The 15,126-nt window shown below is 41.1% G+C and overlaps 1 protein-coding gene across 6 annotated transcripts; it reads left to right on the top strand.

Moving 5' to 3' along the window:
• Positions 1-377: 377 nt before the first annotated feature.
• LOC111798315 (phytyl ester synthase 1, chloroplastic) lies at positions 378-13,617 on the top strand. Of its 6 annotated transcripts, none has more exons than XM_087125740.1 (15): positions 382-1,001; positions 1,318-1,702; positions 1,872-1,923; positions 2,650-2,705; positions 3,195-3,353; positions 3,457-3,561; positions 5,506-5,612; positions 5,783-5,904; positions 7,063-7,171; positions 7,321-7,454; positions 8,697-9,066; positions 10,240-10,353; positions 10,723-10,808; positions 10,953-12,859; positions 13,027-13,617. In XM_087125740.1, exons 2-14 carry the CDS (start codon positions 1,360-1,362, stop codon positions 11,251-11,253), a joined length of 2,058 nt encoding a protein of 685 aa, XP_086981866.1. In that variant the 5' UTR covers positions 382-1,001; positions 1,318-1,359; the 3' UTR covers positions 11,254-12,859; positions 13,027-13,617. The 6 variants fall into 6 exon arrangements, with proteins under 6 accessions (XP_086981868.1, XP_086981867.1, XP_086981869.1 ...); XM_087125738.1 differs by having other exon boundaries at positions 383-1,001; positions 1,177-1,702; XM_087125739.1 differs by lacking the exon at positions 382-1,001 and having other exon boundaries at positions 1,053-1,702.
• The last annotated feature ends 1,509 nt before the right edge of the window (positions 13,618-15,126 follow it).

Below are 15,126 nucleotides of genomic sequence, written 5' to 3'. Positions count from 1 at the left end.
AAATAAAACTATTTAAATTATTAAAAACACTCACAAATTTTAAAATATGTTTCAAATATGTGTAGAAACTATAAAAAAAAATCATTTTTACGAATCAATATTAAATTTCATTTTAAAAAATATCTTTAAACTTTTAAATAGATTAAAAAGATATATTTTATATTTAAGACGAAATATAATATATACATATATATATATATATATAAGTTTAAAATTATGATAAAAGGCTTAATTTGCTTTATTTATTTATTTATTTATTTATTATTATTATTAGTATTACGTTGGAAATGGCAAGTGTGGAAAATGTGGTCACTAGATTTTTAATCAATTAAAGCATACTATTTCATGTTTAATGTAAAGATTGTTGGATGATGGAAGTCCCACATCGACTAATTTAGGGAATGATCATGGGTTTATAAGTGATGAATACTAACTCCATTGGTATGAGGCCTTTTGGGGAAGCCCAAAGCAAAGCCATGAGAGCTTATGCTCAAAGTGGACAATATCATACCATTGTGGAGAGTCGTGTTCGTCTAACATGGTATCAGAGCCATGCCCTAAACTTAGTCGTGCCAATAGATTGATAAATCCTCAAATCCTCAAATATCGAACAAAGAACTCCTAAAGAAAAGGAGCCAAGCCCCTCCTCGAAGGCAGTCAAAAATGACTAAGACTCCAAAGGAGTCGAGCCTCGATTAAGGGGAGGCGCACTTTGTTCGAGGGGAGGTGTTGGATGATGGAAGTCCCACATCGACTAATTTAGGGAATGATCATGGGTTTATAAGTGAGGAATACTAACTCCATTGTTATGAGGCCTTTTGGGGAAGCCCAAAGCAAAGCCATGAGAGCTTATGCTCAAAGTGGACAATATCATACCATTGTGGAGAGTCGTGTTCGTCTAACAAAGATAACCGCCATCCGCCGCCGATTATCCCTCGTTCTCCCTCTCGGACCCACATGAGGCGACGAAATCTCTGTCAGGCTCATCGGACAATGTGTAGGTATATATCTGATTAGTCCACTTTATTTTCCTGCTTTGTCCTGTTCCGAACAGTGTTTTGATGCGTGTTCCATAAGGAATTTGAACTTCCAGATTAGCTGGAATGGCTACATTAGCTTTACGGGTTTGTTTTAATTTACCCCTTTTTGTTGCTGAATTGTTCATTTTGTTGTCAGCTCAACGCAGAACGTGTTGGTTGGGTTGTTTTTCTTCGACAATTCAATGGGATTCTCTCTCTGTAATATGAATGCGGTTTATTTAAGCTGTTCTTGAAAGTGATTAGCACTGAATCTTGAAATTGTTTTGATTTTTGGAAGCTGAAGAACGTGTCTAGCTTATCTCATTGCTTGCAATAAGACATGGCATCTTGTTTAGGCGTTGGGGTGTCATTGTTTGGAGCTTCAGTTCAACGGAATAGAGCTTCTTTAGTTAGGGAGAGGGAGAGGAGTTGTTCTTCAATAGGCAAGGGCAATGGAAGGTTGAAATCTAAAGGTGAAGAGAAGAAGATCAAGCTGAGAAATGATGTTCCAGAGAAGTTGGAGCCATTTTGGGATGATGGGTATGGAACTATGACATTGAAAGACTACTTTGCTGCTGTTAAGGAGTTTACTCGGCATCGTGATGGCGGTCCGCCGCGCTGGTTTTGCCCTGTTGCATCTGGATGTCCATTAAAGGGTTCTCCAATTCTTTTGTTCTTACCTGGTAATGATTTTGCACCAGCTGATAAGTTCAAAACTGATATCAAATTTATAAACATGGAATGGTTGAGACACAAGTTTTGATAGTATGCTTAATCTTTTAACACATATCATGTTTTTCTAGCTTTGAATGAATTGTTCTAATTTGGTAGTATTGGTTTTGTACTCTTTAGGAGCGGATGGCACTGGATGTGGCCTCATTATGCATCATCAAGCTCTTGGGAAGTAAGCCATTCACTTCTCATGCTGTTGAATTGATACTCGGAACTGAAACATGTATTGTGACATCCTACAATCCCACATTGGTTGGGGAGGAGAACGAAACACCCTTTATAAGGGTGTGGAAACCTTTCCCTAGCATACGCGTTTTAAAGCCTTGAGAGGAAGCCCGAAAGGGAAAGCCCAAAGAGGACAATATCTGCTAGCATCGTTCTCCCTTTATAAGGGTGTGGAAACCTTTCCCTAGCATACGCGTTTTAAAGCTTTGAGGGGAAGCCCGAAAGGGAAAGTCCAAAGAGGACACTTCAGAACTGAAACATGTATTGTGACATCCTACAATCCCACATTGGTTGGGGAGGAGAACGAAACACCCTTTATAAGGGTGTGGAAACCTTTCCCTAGCATACGCGTTTTAAAGCCTTGAGAGGAAGCCCGAAAGGAAAAGTCCAAAGAGGACAATACCTGCTAGCGGTGTGCCTAGGCTGTTACATGTATCCTTATCTCTTGATGTGGTTGTTTTTGATGAATTGTGGAACATTCTATCACTGTAAACTGGTTTTGTTAAAAGGATTCCGGACAGGGCATGGAAGTTTCTTTTTTAAAATGTGGAACGGAGATGATTCTTGTAGAAATATGGATGTAATTTGGATAATAAATATGCTTGAATTGGTGACATTTCTTTTGCTTGTATGTCGATTTAGCGTCGATTAAAGCAACAATCTACTGATGCAGGGCTTTCGAAGTTCGGTGCCTACATATTCCTGTTCAAGATAGAACGCCATTTGAAGGTTTAAACGTTTTCTTTATGCCTAGAATATTTTCAAGGATACGATTTTTATGAGTGCTTCGTGAGTCAACTTTCACCAGATTTGTTGATGCACTTAAAACTTTAAGTTGGTGAGGTCTGTTGGGATCGCACAATAATGCACACACTCGATCTAGATGAACACAAAGAACTGTAGAGAGAATACAGAAAGTAAATTTTCAAAACACGGTCTAAGGGGTATATATATGGTTCGGTTTACTATATATAGCTTTATCGGATATAACCATCTACTATTTATAACTATCTACCATTTATAGCTCTACTGGTCTTTTACTATAAATAGTTTATAGCTCTACTGGTCTTACTATAAATAGTCGCTTACTATATAGGACCATTTTTCTTTGAAAAAGGAGGAGACTCCATAACCTAACAAGGTCTACATTGTTGTTGATTGTTCATTAACTAGAAGTGTTTATGTACTGCTGATGAACCAAACTTGTGTTATCTGAAGGACTCGTGAAACTCGTTGAAGAAACTATCAGGTCAGAGCATGCTTCTTCTCCGAACAAACCGATTTATTTAGTCGGGGACTCATTTGGAGGATGCTTAGCACTTGCAGTTGCATCACGTAATCCTGAAATTGACCTTGTTCTGATCTTAACAAATCCAGGTTGGTTCCATATTTGCAGTTTAGCTTCAAGTTCATTTAATCACATGATATGGTTTGGTCATGAGATTTTTAGTGTCTTGACAGTTTTTTGGCCCTCCATCAGCTACATCTTTTGGCAGGTCTCAATTACAACCCTTGTTACCGTTGTTAGGAGCTATGCCTGATGCACTGCACGAAACCGTTCTCTACCTTCTTAGCTTTGTTGTGGGTAAGTAGACTGCTACTAATTGTCTGTTTCTTTCTTTATGTGATGTCCCACCTTGGTGTGGAAACCTTCCCCTAGCGGACGCGTTTTAAAGCCTTGAGGGGAAGCCTTCCCCTCAAGGGAAAGCCTAAAGAGGACAATATCTGCTAGCGGTGGATTTGGGTCATTACGCTTTAGGTATATAGGATCATAATAGGAAATCTAGTAGAAAAACGAGCAAGAAAAGGCGAAGCGTTCTCTTGGTTTCCTGAGAGCGATAACATCCTGAATCTAATGGGTTTGACAAATGCGCTTACGTGACAAAGGAGGATAAATTCCTGTCTTTTGTTTTCCATCCATCCTGCCACTCATACTTTTGTTGAAGATTAGATTCATGATCACTGTTTTCTGGGATGACAGTGAAATGGTAATAATGGAGGTTTGGTGGCTTATATATGGGCAATTTGGATATTCACTAAGGAAAAGGGGCTGCTTCTGGCATACCATTGGTCTCACCAAGTATTGAGATAAATAGTAATAGAATGGTAGAAAAAGGCGGTGAGGTTCCACCTTGGTTGGAGAGGGGAACGAACTATTCTTCATAAGGGTGTGGAAACCTCTTCTTAACACACGCGTTTTAAAAACCTTGAGGGAAAACTCGAAAGGGAAAGCCAAAGAGGACAATATCTGCTAGCGGTGGGCTTGGGTTGTTACAAATGGTATCAGAGCCTGATATTGAGTGGTGTGCTAGTAAAGACGCTAGCCCCCAAGAGGCATGGATTGAGGGGAAGCCCGAAAGAGAAAACCCAAAGAGGACAATATCTGCTAGCAGTGGGTAGTGGGGGGCTGTTTACAAACGCAGTGCTAGTCTGTGAGATGCTTCATTCACGAGTGCCTTTTCTTCTTACAACCTTAACAATAAGGAATGGCAAGGATTAAATTTTAACAATCTAAGATTTCGACTACTTTGTTTGCTTCCTATTTCCTCTTCTTTTTCTTTCACCATCGATCAAAACGTCTCAATGAAGGATAATGAAGATGTTGAAATTAAGGCTATAATTTACTTGGTTAAATTCATAATGTTCATGTCAGCATGGTTATTAGGTTCAAGGTGGGAATGGACTGATGAAGGGCGATGAATGTCCTTTATGGGTAATTGTGAGATCCCACATCGGTTGGAGAGGGAAACAAAACATTACTTATTAGAGTTGGAAACCTCTCCCTAGTAGACACTTTTTAAAACATTGATGAGAAGCCCGAAAGGGAAAACCCAAAGAGGACAATATATGCTTGCGGAGGGTTTGGGCTATTACAAATGGTACCAGTGTCAGACACCGGGCGGTGAGCCAGCGAGGACACTAGGCCCCCAAGGGGGTGGATGGTGAGATCCCACATCGATTGGAGAAGGGAACGAAACATTACTTATAAGGGTGTAGAAAACTCTCCCTAGTGGACACGTTCTAAAACCTTGAGGGGAAGTCCGGAAGGGAAAGCCCAAAGAGGACAACAGGCTGTTACAGTATCTTACTCCAATAACAGCCTAAGCTCACCGCAAGCAGATATTGTCCGCTTTAGCCCATTAGATATCCCCGTCAGCCTCACAGTTGTAAAACACGTCTGTTAGGGAGAGACTTCCTCCACACTCTTATAAGGAATGTTTCGTTCCCCTCTCCAACCGATGTAGGATCTCACAGATGAAGGGTGACGAATATCCTTTTCGGGTAACTTACTCCAACACAAAGCCAAAAGAATTACTTGGGAAGGTTAACCATTAAGAACTTATCTTCTTCAAGTTTCATTTTCAGATATAAACTTCCAAACGTTTCTTTGTTTTACACATAACCTTTTTCCTTTGTTATCTTTGTTTGAATGAGATTTACACTTAACTTATGGTGCAGTGTAAGAATTCCTGGATTTGTAGCTATGATTAAAAGGTAAAAATCATGTTTATTTCTACTGCTACACCAGGTGAACCATTGAAAGTAGCAACAGTCAATGTTGACAGAAAGCTTCCTCCAATGCAGCAATTAGAAAAAATGTCACTCAACTTGACTTCTCTACTGCCATATCTCTCGGTAAGGAGGATATAATGTCGCCTTTTCGTTCTATCTCTATTCGTTGTCGATATCGTTATCTAGATCATATTTCAAAAATTGAAAAGTTTCGACCACTCTAGCAGACGCGTTTTGAAAAAAAAGTTAAGATTTTTGTTACGGTTAGCTAATACGAGATGAGTTTTTTTCAGGAATTAGTTAGCATTATACCGAAGGATACCTTTCTTTGGAAGCTGAAGCTGCTCGAGTCAGCTGCTGCTTACGCTAATTCTCGTCTCCATGCTGTTAAAGCCGAAGTACTTGTGCTAGCCAGGTTTTTACCTAGAACTTAGTGTGTGTTCATGGGTGTGAGTGGTGTCTGTGTGTTTATAACTGGAATTTCAATGCAAAAACATTGAAAGAATGCAAGAGCTAAAGTTCACAAAAAGAGAGACAAATGATCAAGTAAAACAAAACTTAAAAGGATAATAGTTACAAAAAGGTTTTGCCACCATGATCAATGGACAAACATTAGGACACTTACATAGGACCAAACTTTACTCAAGGTTGTGAGATCTCACGTCAGTTGGAGAGGGGAACGAAGTATTCTTTATAAGGGTGTGGAAACCACTCTTTAGCAGACGCGTTTTAAAAACCTTAGGGAAGCCCGAAAAGGAAAGCCTAAAGAGGACAATATCTGCTAGCGGTGGGCTTGGGCTATGATAAATGGTATCAGAACCAGACACCGGGTGGTGTGCCAGCAAGGACGCTGGGCCCCGAAGGGGGGAGGATTGTGAGATCCCACATCGATTGGAGAGAGGAACGAGTGCTAGTGTGAACGTTGGGCCCCGAAGGGGGGTGGATTGTGAGATCCCACATCAGGGGAATGAAGCATTTTTTATAAGGGTGTGGAAACCTCTCCCTAGCAAATGTGTTTTAAAAACCTTGAGGGAAGCCCGAAAGGGAAAGCCCAAAGAGGGAAGCCCTAGCAAACGTCTACTAGAGAGGTTTCGACACCCTTATAAAAAATGCTTCGTTCTCCTCCCCAACCGATATGGGATCTCACAATCCACCCCATTTGGGGCCCAGCGTCCTTACTGGCACACCGCCTCATGTCCACCCCCTTCAGGGCTCAGCCTCCTCGCTGGCACATCGCCCGATGTCTGGCTCTGATACTATTTGTAACAGCTCAAGCTCATCGCTAGTAGATATTGTCCTCTATGGGCTTTCTTTTTCGGAATTCCTTTCAAGATTTTTAAAACGTGTCTGCTAGGAAATCCACACCCTTATAAAGAATGCTTCGTTCTCCTCCCCAACCGATGGGGATCTCACAGTCTATCTCTCGTCTATCATGAACCACTTACGCCAAAATGATTATGTTAGAGTTCTTTATTTTAAATTGTCAAATCATCCTACTCAATTATCAGAATTTGATTGTTTCATAGTTGGTCCAACGTTCATACAAGTGACTACAATTTGTTGTGCCTTTTAGTGGCAAGGATAACATGGTTCCAAGTCGAGATGAAGCCCAACGACTACGGAGATTATTACCGAACTGTAGAGCTCGGTATTTCAACGAAAATGGGCACGCCTTATTATTGGTACGCGAAAATATGGTAGATAACACCATGATTCCTATAAAATTTCTGATTGGAAAAATGTAGAGAGCTGCACTATGCTTGTAACACTCTTCTCCTTTCTATCTTTCAAGTAAAATCATATGACTTGTCACCATCATATCATGTAACAGGAAGATGGTATTGGTTTGATGACAGTAATCAAATGCACTAACAAGTATCGACGATCAAGAAAGCACGATATTGTTTCGGATTATCTTCCGCCCAGTGTAGGAGAGTACAACTACGCTTTTACTCAAGTGACTGGGTAACTTTTACATCAATTATTCATCGAACTAACTTTTCATTGATATATTGTTTCATCGAGATCAAATTTAAATTGCGATGTCATGTTGTTCCCTTCCGTTTTTCAAGAAAGATGAGTTTTGTCCTTTGGCCCAGATCTTCAATCGAAGTAGAGCATAAACCTAAGAAAACGAAAGAACACACATGGATCGTACATAAAAGAACTAATGAAATCAACTGAGGCCTCATGGATATCTTAATTTTCGCAAGTTGCTTACCGTCGATGAACGAAATGTTCTTGTTTTACATAACATGTTAGATGGACACTGTTAGGAGTCACAGATCTCCACAATGGTATAGTATGATATCCCTCCCTACAATCCTCCCCTCGAACAAAGTACACCATAGAGCCTCCTCTGAGGTCTATAGAGCCCTCGAACAACCTCCCATTAATTGAGGCTCGGCTCCTTTTGGAGCCCTCAAACAAAGTGCATCCTTTGACTACACTTTCGAGGCTCAATCCTTTGTTCGACATTTGAGGATTCTATTGACATGGCTAAGTTTAGGACATGACTCTGATACCATGTTAGAAATCACAGATCTCCACAATGGTATGATATTGTCCACTATGATATTGTCCACTTTGAGCATAAACTCTCATGGCTTTGCTTTGGGATTCCCCAAAAGACCTCATACCAATGGAAATGTATTCCTTACTTATAAACCCATGATCATTCCCTAAATTAGCCAATGTAGGACTCCCTCCCAACAATCCTCAACAATTCTCCCCTCAAACAAAGCACACTATAGAGTCGCCTCTGAGGTCTATAGAGCCCTCGAACAGCCTCTTCTTAATTGAGGCTCGACTCCTTTGGAGCCCTCGAACAAAGTACACCCTTTTGTCTACACCTTCGAGGCTCACAATTCTTCGTTCGACATTTGAGGATTCTATTGACATAGCTAAGTTTAGGGCATGGCTCTGATACCATGTTAGGAATCACAGATCTCCACAATGGTATGATATTGTCCACTTTGAGCATAAGCTCTCATGGCTTATAAACTCATGTTCATTCCCTAAATTAGCCAATGTGGGACTCCCTCCCAACAATCCTCAACCGACACTGGTTAGAGTACATAATTGGCTGGGCTACTACCGTAGGTTCCGTCTATATTAGTGCCTTGTTACTCCTATGCATGAACCAACCTTTTTATAAATTTCTCCTCTGATTTACTTCTGTAGGCTGAAAGTTATTATGTGTGGCAGATTATTTCATTTTCTCGCAGGTTCTACAATGTTCTCAACTTTGGGAGATGGAACTATAGTGAGAGGTCTTTCTGGAGTTCCTAATGAGGGTCCTGTGTTGCTAGTAGGTTATCACAATTTATTAGGAATAGAGCTTGCTCCTTTAGTTGAAAGATTTATAAGAGAGAAGCATGTTGTGGTTCGTGGAATAGCACATCCCGAGTTGTTCATGGGAAAACTCGACTCGGAATCTCCTGAAACTTCTATGGTTGACTGGATGAAAGTATTTGGTGCAGTACCTGTCACTGCTAACAATCTATACAAATTGTTGTCAGAAAAAGCTCATGTTCTCCTCTATCCCGGGGGTGCGCGCGAGGCTCTTCACTACAAGGTACTTTACGTTCCTCACTTCCATCACCTCAAAACATTTGCAGTTTAATAGACTACAACTGATGTCGAGATAGAGAGAACACCATGTAGCTGTAAACTCGAATTAAGCTTGATTTCCTCTTTCCGTTCGTATAAATCAGCTAAGCTAATGAATTTAAGTAGCTTAAACTTCTTGCATAAAATGACATTTGGAAAGGACTTATCTGTTGTTAGGAATTACAGATCTCCACAATGGTATGATATTGTCCACTCTGAGCATAAGCTCTCGTGGTTTTGTTTTGGGTTTCCCCAAAAGGCCTCGTACTAATGAAGATGTATTCCTTACTTATAAACCCATGATCATTCCCTAAATTTGCCAATATGGGACTCCCTCCCAACAAAACTCCCCTCGAACAAAGTACACTATAGAGCCTCCATTTGAGGTCTATGTAACCCTTGAACAGCCTCCCCTTAATCGAGGCTCGACTTCTTTCTTTGGCGCTCTTGAACAAAGTACACCCTTTGTTCAACACATGAGTCACTTTTGACTACACCTTCGAGGCTAGCAATTTCTTTGTTCGACACTTGAGGATTTTATTGACATGACTAAATTAAGGGCATAGCTCTGATACCATGTTGGGAATTACAGTGCTCCACAATGGTATGATATTGTCCACTTTGAGCATAAGCTCTCATGCCTCATACCAATGAAGATGTATTCCTTATAAACCGAGGATCATTCCCTAAATTAGCCAATGTGGGACTCCTCCAAACAATCCTCGACATCTGTAACCACAAGGTTGCAAAAGCTTAAAGTTTTTCATGTACTTTACTTTTGCATGATTCAGCTTTTGAGTTATCAGACTTTTAACATCACGTTATCATGGCATCGAGAGTTCATGGCGGTGTTTTTTCGAGTCAAAATGTGAGAATCCCACATTAGTTGGGGACACAATCCCACATTGGTTGGGAAGGAGAACAAAACACCCTTTATAAGGGTGTGGAAATCTTTCCCTAGCAGACGCGTTTTAAAGCCTTGAGGGGAAGCCCAAAAGGGAAAGCCCAAAGAGAACAATATCTGCTACCGGTGGGTCTGGGCCGTTACACAAAATGACCTATCTTGCCACTTTTTCATCTAATGGTTGAGGTTAACGTTTCTCATGTTCATTCATTGTTTCCTCTGAAAACTTGACAGGGTGAAGAGTATAAGCTGTTCTGGCCGAATCAACAGGAGTTTGTGAGGATGGCTGCTCGTTTTGGCGCTACAATTGTACCGTTCGGTGCTGTTGGAGAAGATGATATGGCACAAGTAAGTTTGATTCCCTATCCAATTTGATGATATTCAATTACCATTTGGCAGCTCAAGCATAAGGAGTTGTGATAGGACCCCATTCCTAACCACTCCCCACTCGAACCACTCGTTACTAACCGACTCCTTGAGAAGTTAGGAAGACTCGATTTAACCGACCCAATAACTTGAGCTCGTAAAACCATCAACCAAACTTGGTTAGGCTATCATAGCTCGACGCCCTCACCTCAAACAAGGAGCCATATGGGCCCGAAAACCTATGGACACCTTTCAGAGACGTGCATATTTTTCATGGTGCAAACTTGTCTTTTTGTTCACTACCTTTCTGGTTATTATCATCATCGTCGTCGTCGTATTTCGTATTTGCAGCTGGTTTTAGATTATAACGACTTCATGAAAATCCCTGTACTTAATGACAGCCTCAGAGAAGTAAATGAGAATTCTGCTAAAGTGAGGTAACTGTTCTTCATCATGATGACAAAACATTTTAGGACCTTGCTTTATGTCTTGTCTCATGTTCCTTTTTGAATAAACAAGCATTACAAATGTCGATCGAAGTCGATTCTTCTTTCTGGATGTTGAATATACCATGGTTTCAGGGATGTGGGTAGCGGAGAGGTTGCTAGTCAGGTTCTTTTCGTCCCTTTGCTCTTTCCGAAGATACCTGGTCGTTTATATTACCTGTTCGGTAAGCCAATAGTAACTAAAGGGCGAGAGGAGTTTCTGAAGGACAAGAAAAACGCTAACGATCTGTATAATCATGTGAAATCCGAAGTCGAACTTAGTTTAGCTTACTTGATTAAGAAGCGAAAGGAGGATCCATATCGAAGCCTTATCGACCGAACGGTGTATAGAGCCATATACTCCTCTCAACATGAAGTTCCTACATTTGACCCTTGAATTTGGTTTTGTTCTTCCATCCCAGAAGAAGATGCCTATACTATAAACAGTTGAGAATACAAAGAAAATCCTAAGAGAAATGGCTTACAGGATGTCATTTTTAGCTTATATTTTACCCATGTTTCTGATATATTACAGAGCTATTGAAAGCTTGACTGTCTTGTGGATTTGAATAGACTTGGATAAGTTCAATAAAGATTGATATTAGAAACTCCTATAAGTTGCTTACTTCAGGTGCTACTGAGCGAGTTCATGTTTCTGAATAGACATCTGATGCTCGATCTCATGGATCCATCATCCTTTCGTGATGGATCGATTTACAAACTAATGGAAGAAAACTGTGAGATCCCACGTCAGTTGGAGAGGGGAACGAAGCATTCTTTCTAAGGGTGTGGAAACCTCTCCCTAACAGTTACGCGTTTTAAAACCGTATGGTTGAAGACAATACGTAGTAGGCCAAAGCGGACAATATTTGTTAGTGGTGGGCTTAGGGAGCCAGATACTGGGTGGTGTGCCAGCAAGGATGCTAGGCTCCTAAGGAGGGTGGATCGTGAGATCCCACATCAGTTGGAGAGGGGAACGAAACATTCTTTATAAGAGTGTGGAAAACCTCTCCTTGACAGTTACGTGTGTTAAAAATATGAGGCTAACGACGATACGTATTGGCCAAAACGGACAATATCTGTTAGTGGTAGGCTTGGACTGTTACAAATGGTATCAGAGCCAGACACTGTGCGGTGTGCCGGCGAGGATGCTAGGCCCCCCAAGGAGGGTGGATTGTGAGATCCCACATCAGTTGGAGTAGGGAACGAAACATTCTTTATAAGAGCGTGGAAACCTTTCCTTGGCAGTTACGCGTTTTAAGACCGTGAGGCTGATGACGATACGTAATTGGCCAAAGCGGGCAATATCTGTTAGTGGTGGGCTTGGACTGTTACAAATGGTATCAAACCCACACACCGAGGATGTTAGGCCCCTGAGGAGGGTGGATTGTGAGATCCCACATCGGTTGGAGAGGGGAACGAAACATTCTTTATAAGGGTGTGGAAACTTCTTCTTAACAGTTACGCGTTTTAAAACCATGCGACTGACGGCAATACGTAACAGACCAAAATGAATAATATCTGTTAGCAGTACTGCCACCAATGACGGACAGCTAGTGGTTATAGTAGTGAAACTATAATCTTTAAGCAGCGAAGAGAATAATGTCAATAACACCATCAGATTAAGATTCCTTATCATTGAAGACTAGATTGTTTCTATCTTGCCATAGGATCCAAAAGAAAAGACCCTATTTGACGTCACACTAACTTAGTTTCTTAGTGTAACACCCGCTAATCGACCGCTCGAATCACAGGAGTTACTACTGACACAGATAATTTGCTTTGAAAACTAGCCGGGAATCATGTTATTTATAAACAGTAAACGTAAAACTAAGTACTATCTACAACTCAAAATAACCGGTATAAGTTTTTAACAACAAAAGTACATGTACATAAACCAGACTCGGAAAAGGATGCCCTGAAGCCTCTAAACCAGCTGCCTCATCACCTCGATTGCTCTGCATCACCTCTATTTGGAAAGAAAAGTTAAAATAATCTTGATAGTAAGTAGCTAACTTGTCATTTACAAGTTTTATTATTTATCTTTCCAGTTATTCTTAAGTTTTATTCACCCTCAATTCTTTAATTCTTTTACTAGGGTCGTTTATTTGTTAAAAGGTATTTCAGCTACTTCTAGCTTAGGTTATTGACTCTCTATATGCTTGTCTAGAATTTTCAGACACGTATGGAAGACTTAGCCTCTTTGAACGGACGATTCACAACAATTTGAGGTAAGAAAATGGTGGACATTGTTAGCCATGACAAGAGACCAACCATGTGAAATCTCACATTGGTTGGGGAGGAGAACGAAACATTCATTATAAGGGTGTGGAAACCTTTCCTTAGCAGACGTGTTTTTAAAACCTTGAGGGGAAGCCCGGAAGGGAAAGCCCAAGGAAGACAATATTTGCTAACAGTGGGCTTGGGCCGATACAAATCAAAAGCTTATAAAACCAGATTCGAAGGTCTTCCAGGGATGCACGGGAGGAGTGACAACCATCCTCGTTGCATTGGAGAGGGACATCGCATAGCCTTCGGTTCTTTCATTGTTTAGTTCTTATTCTTCTTCTAGCATGAGCGGTGGAGCTTGAAGATAAGCCTTCTGTGTATAGTATTCTCTCTTATTGTACATACTTTAGCTAATATTTCTCTTTGCATTTCCTCACTCCTGTCATTTGTGTTCATCTAGATCGTGTGTGTGTTGTTGTTGTGCGATTCTAACACTAACGACATAAAAATTGAACCTGACGGCTTTGTACTCGACCCAGAGATAGATCTCGTCGATGCACAAAAAAACCTAAACACAATAGACAAATACAAACACGTGGTTGATAATGCCTCCAGACAACCCACGAGTCTAAAATAGCCTTGGATATCGCACGTGTCCAAGAGACAATGGTAATTTGTCATCATTTGCAAGTTTGTATCGTCAAAGTTCGACTAAGGTCCCTAATCATATCACGAGGCCTTAGTAATTTACCTCTAAATTTTATGAAGTCGTGCAAATCACGAGTATCTAAATGTAGCATAACGTCTAGTTTTATCAAGCACTTGTTTGAATTTACATAGATCAAAGTTTTCAATTTTTTATCGAAAAAAATATTTAAAAACAATAAATAAAGTACAAATGTGATGTCCCGCATTGGTTGGGGACGAGAACAAATCACCCTTTATAAGAGTATGGAAACCTTTCCCTAACGCGTTTTAAAGCCTTGAGGGGAAGCCCAAAAGGGAAAGCCCAAAGAGGACAATAGCTGCTAACGGTGTGGAAAAGGGAAAGCCCAAAGAGGACAATAGCTGCTAGCGGTGTGGATCTGGGCAAAGCCCAAAGAGGACAATAGCTGCTAGCGGTGTGGATCCGGGCAAAGCCCAAAGAGGACAATAGCTGCTAGCGGTGTGGATCCGGGCAAAGCCCAAAGAGGACAATAGCCGCTAGCGGTGTGGATCCAGGCAAAGCCCAAAGAGGACAATAGCCGCTAGCGGTGTGGATCCGGGCAAACCCCAAAGAGGACAATAGCCGCTAACGGTGTGGATCCGGGCAAAGTCCAAAGAGGACAATAGCCGCTAGCGGTGTGGATCCGGGCAAAGTTCAAAGAGGACAATAGTCGCTAGCGGTGTGGATCCGGACAAAGATAAGCTTGTTGAAGGGCCGATATCTATATATTTATATATATATATTAAAGACATATTTTACATAAAACGGAGGGATGCTCAAATTGAAAAAAAAAAATCAGTGGGCCATGTCAGTACGACTGAATATGCTTTAGAAAGGTCAATCCCTCCCCTACGACACCAAAAAAAACGGGCCGAACTTCTACCTCCTTTAGTAGCTCGGCGAAATCAATGAGTTTTTCAACATCCGAAGGCAGCCGCACAAGCCTAAGAGAGAGCGTAGGGGGTGCAGGTTCCTTCACTATTTTAGCAAAAGTTCCTGCGGCTCGAGCCAGCTTTGTGGTTTGACCTGGAAGACATTCTATATCATGTACCCATCTATACGTATATCGGCGAATGGTATGCAATTTCCTATTTGAGAATTTAGATCAAGTATCTCGTATCGCGGGTGGGCGTGGCCAAGAAGCAGCCAGCTGATTGCCCCCTTCCATTCGGCCTTTCTTCACTGTGTGAATAAGGTCTTAGGATGTACGGCCATTCTGGGCGGGTCGCAATAATTTGCTGGTCGAAGGTTTGGACCAATCGCAATTCATCACCATCGTGCCCGCTTCCAATTGATGACTGGCTATTAAATAAGTGTTGACCTAAGTCCCTGTGC

This window comes from Cucurbita pepo, chromosome 7 (assembly GCF_057944985.1).
Source record: "Cucurbita pepo subsp. pepo isolate OVF chromosome 7, ASM5794498v1, whole genome shotgun sequence".
Taxonomy (NCBI): Eukaryota; Viridiplantae; Streptophyta; class Magnoliopsida; order Cucurbitales; family Cucurbitaceae; genus Cucurbita; species Cucurbita pepo.
Note: the sequence above shows the minus strand (reverse complement) of the source record. Positions and strands in the feature narration are given on the sequence as shown.

What these genes read in the sequence shown, in the direction of transcription:
- LOC111798315 (XM_087125740.1), top strand. Translation starts at nt 1,360, where the DNA reads ATGGCATCTTGTTTAGGCGTTGGGGTGTCATTGTTTGGAGCTTCAGTT. An exon ending in AATTCTTTTGTTCTTACCTG is followed by an intron (nt 1,703 to 1,871) that starts GTAATGATTTTG and finishes TGTACTCTTTAG; the next exon opens with GAGCGGATGGCACTGGATGT. An exon ending in CCTTCTTAGCTTTGTTGTGG is followed by an intron (nt 3,562 to 5,505) that starts GTAAGTAGACTG and finishes CTGCTACACCAG; the next exon opens with GTGAACCATTGAAAGTAGCA.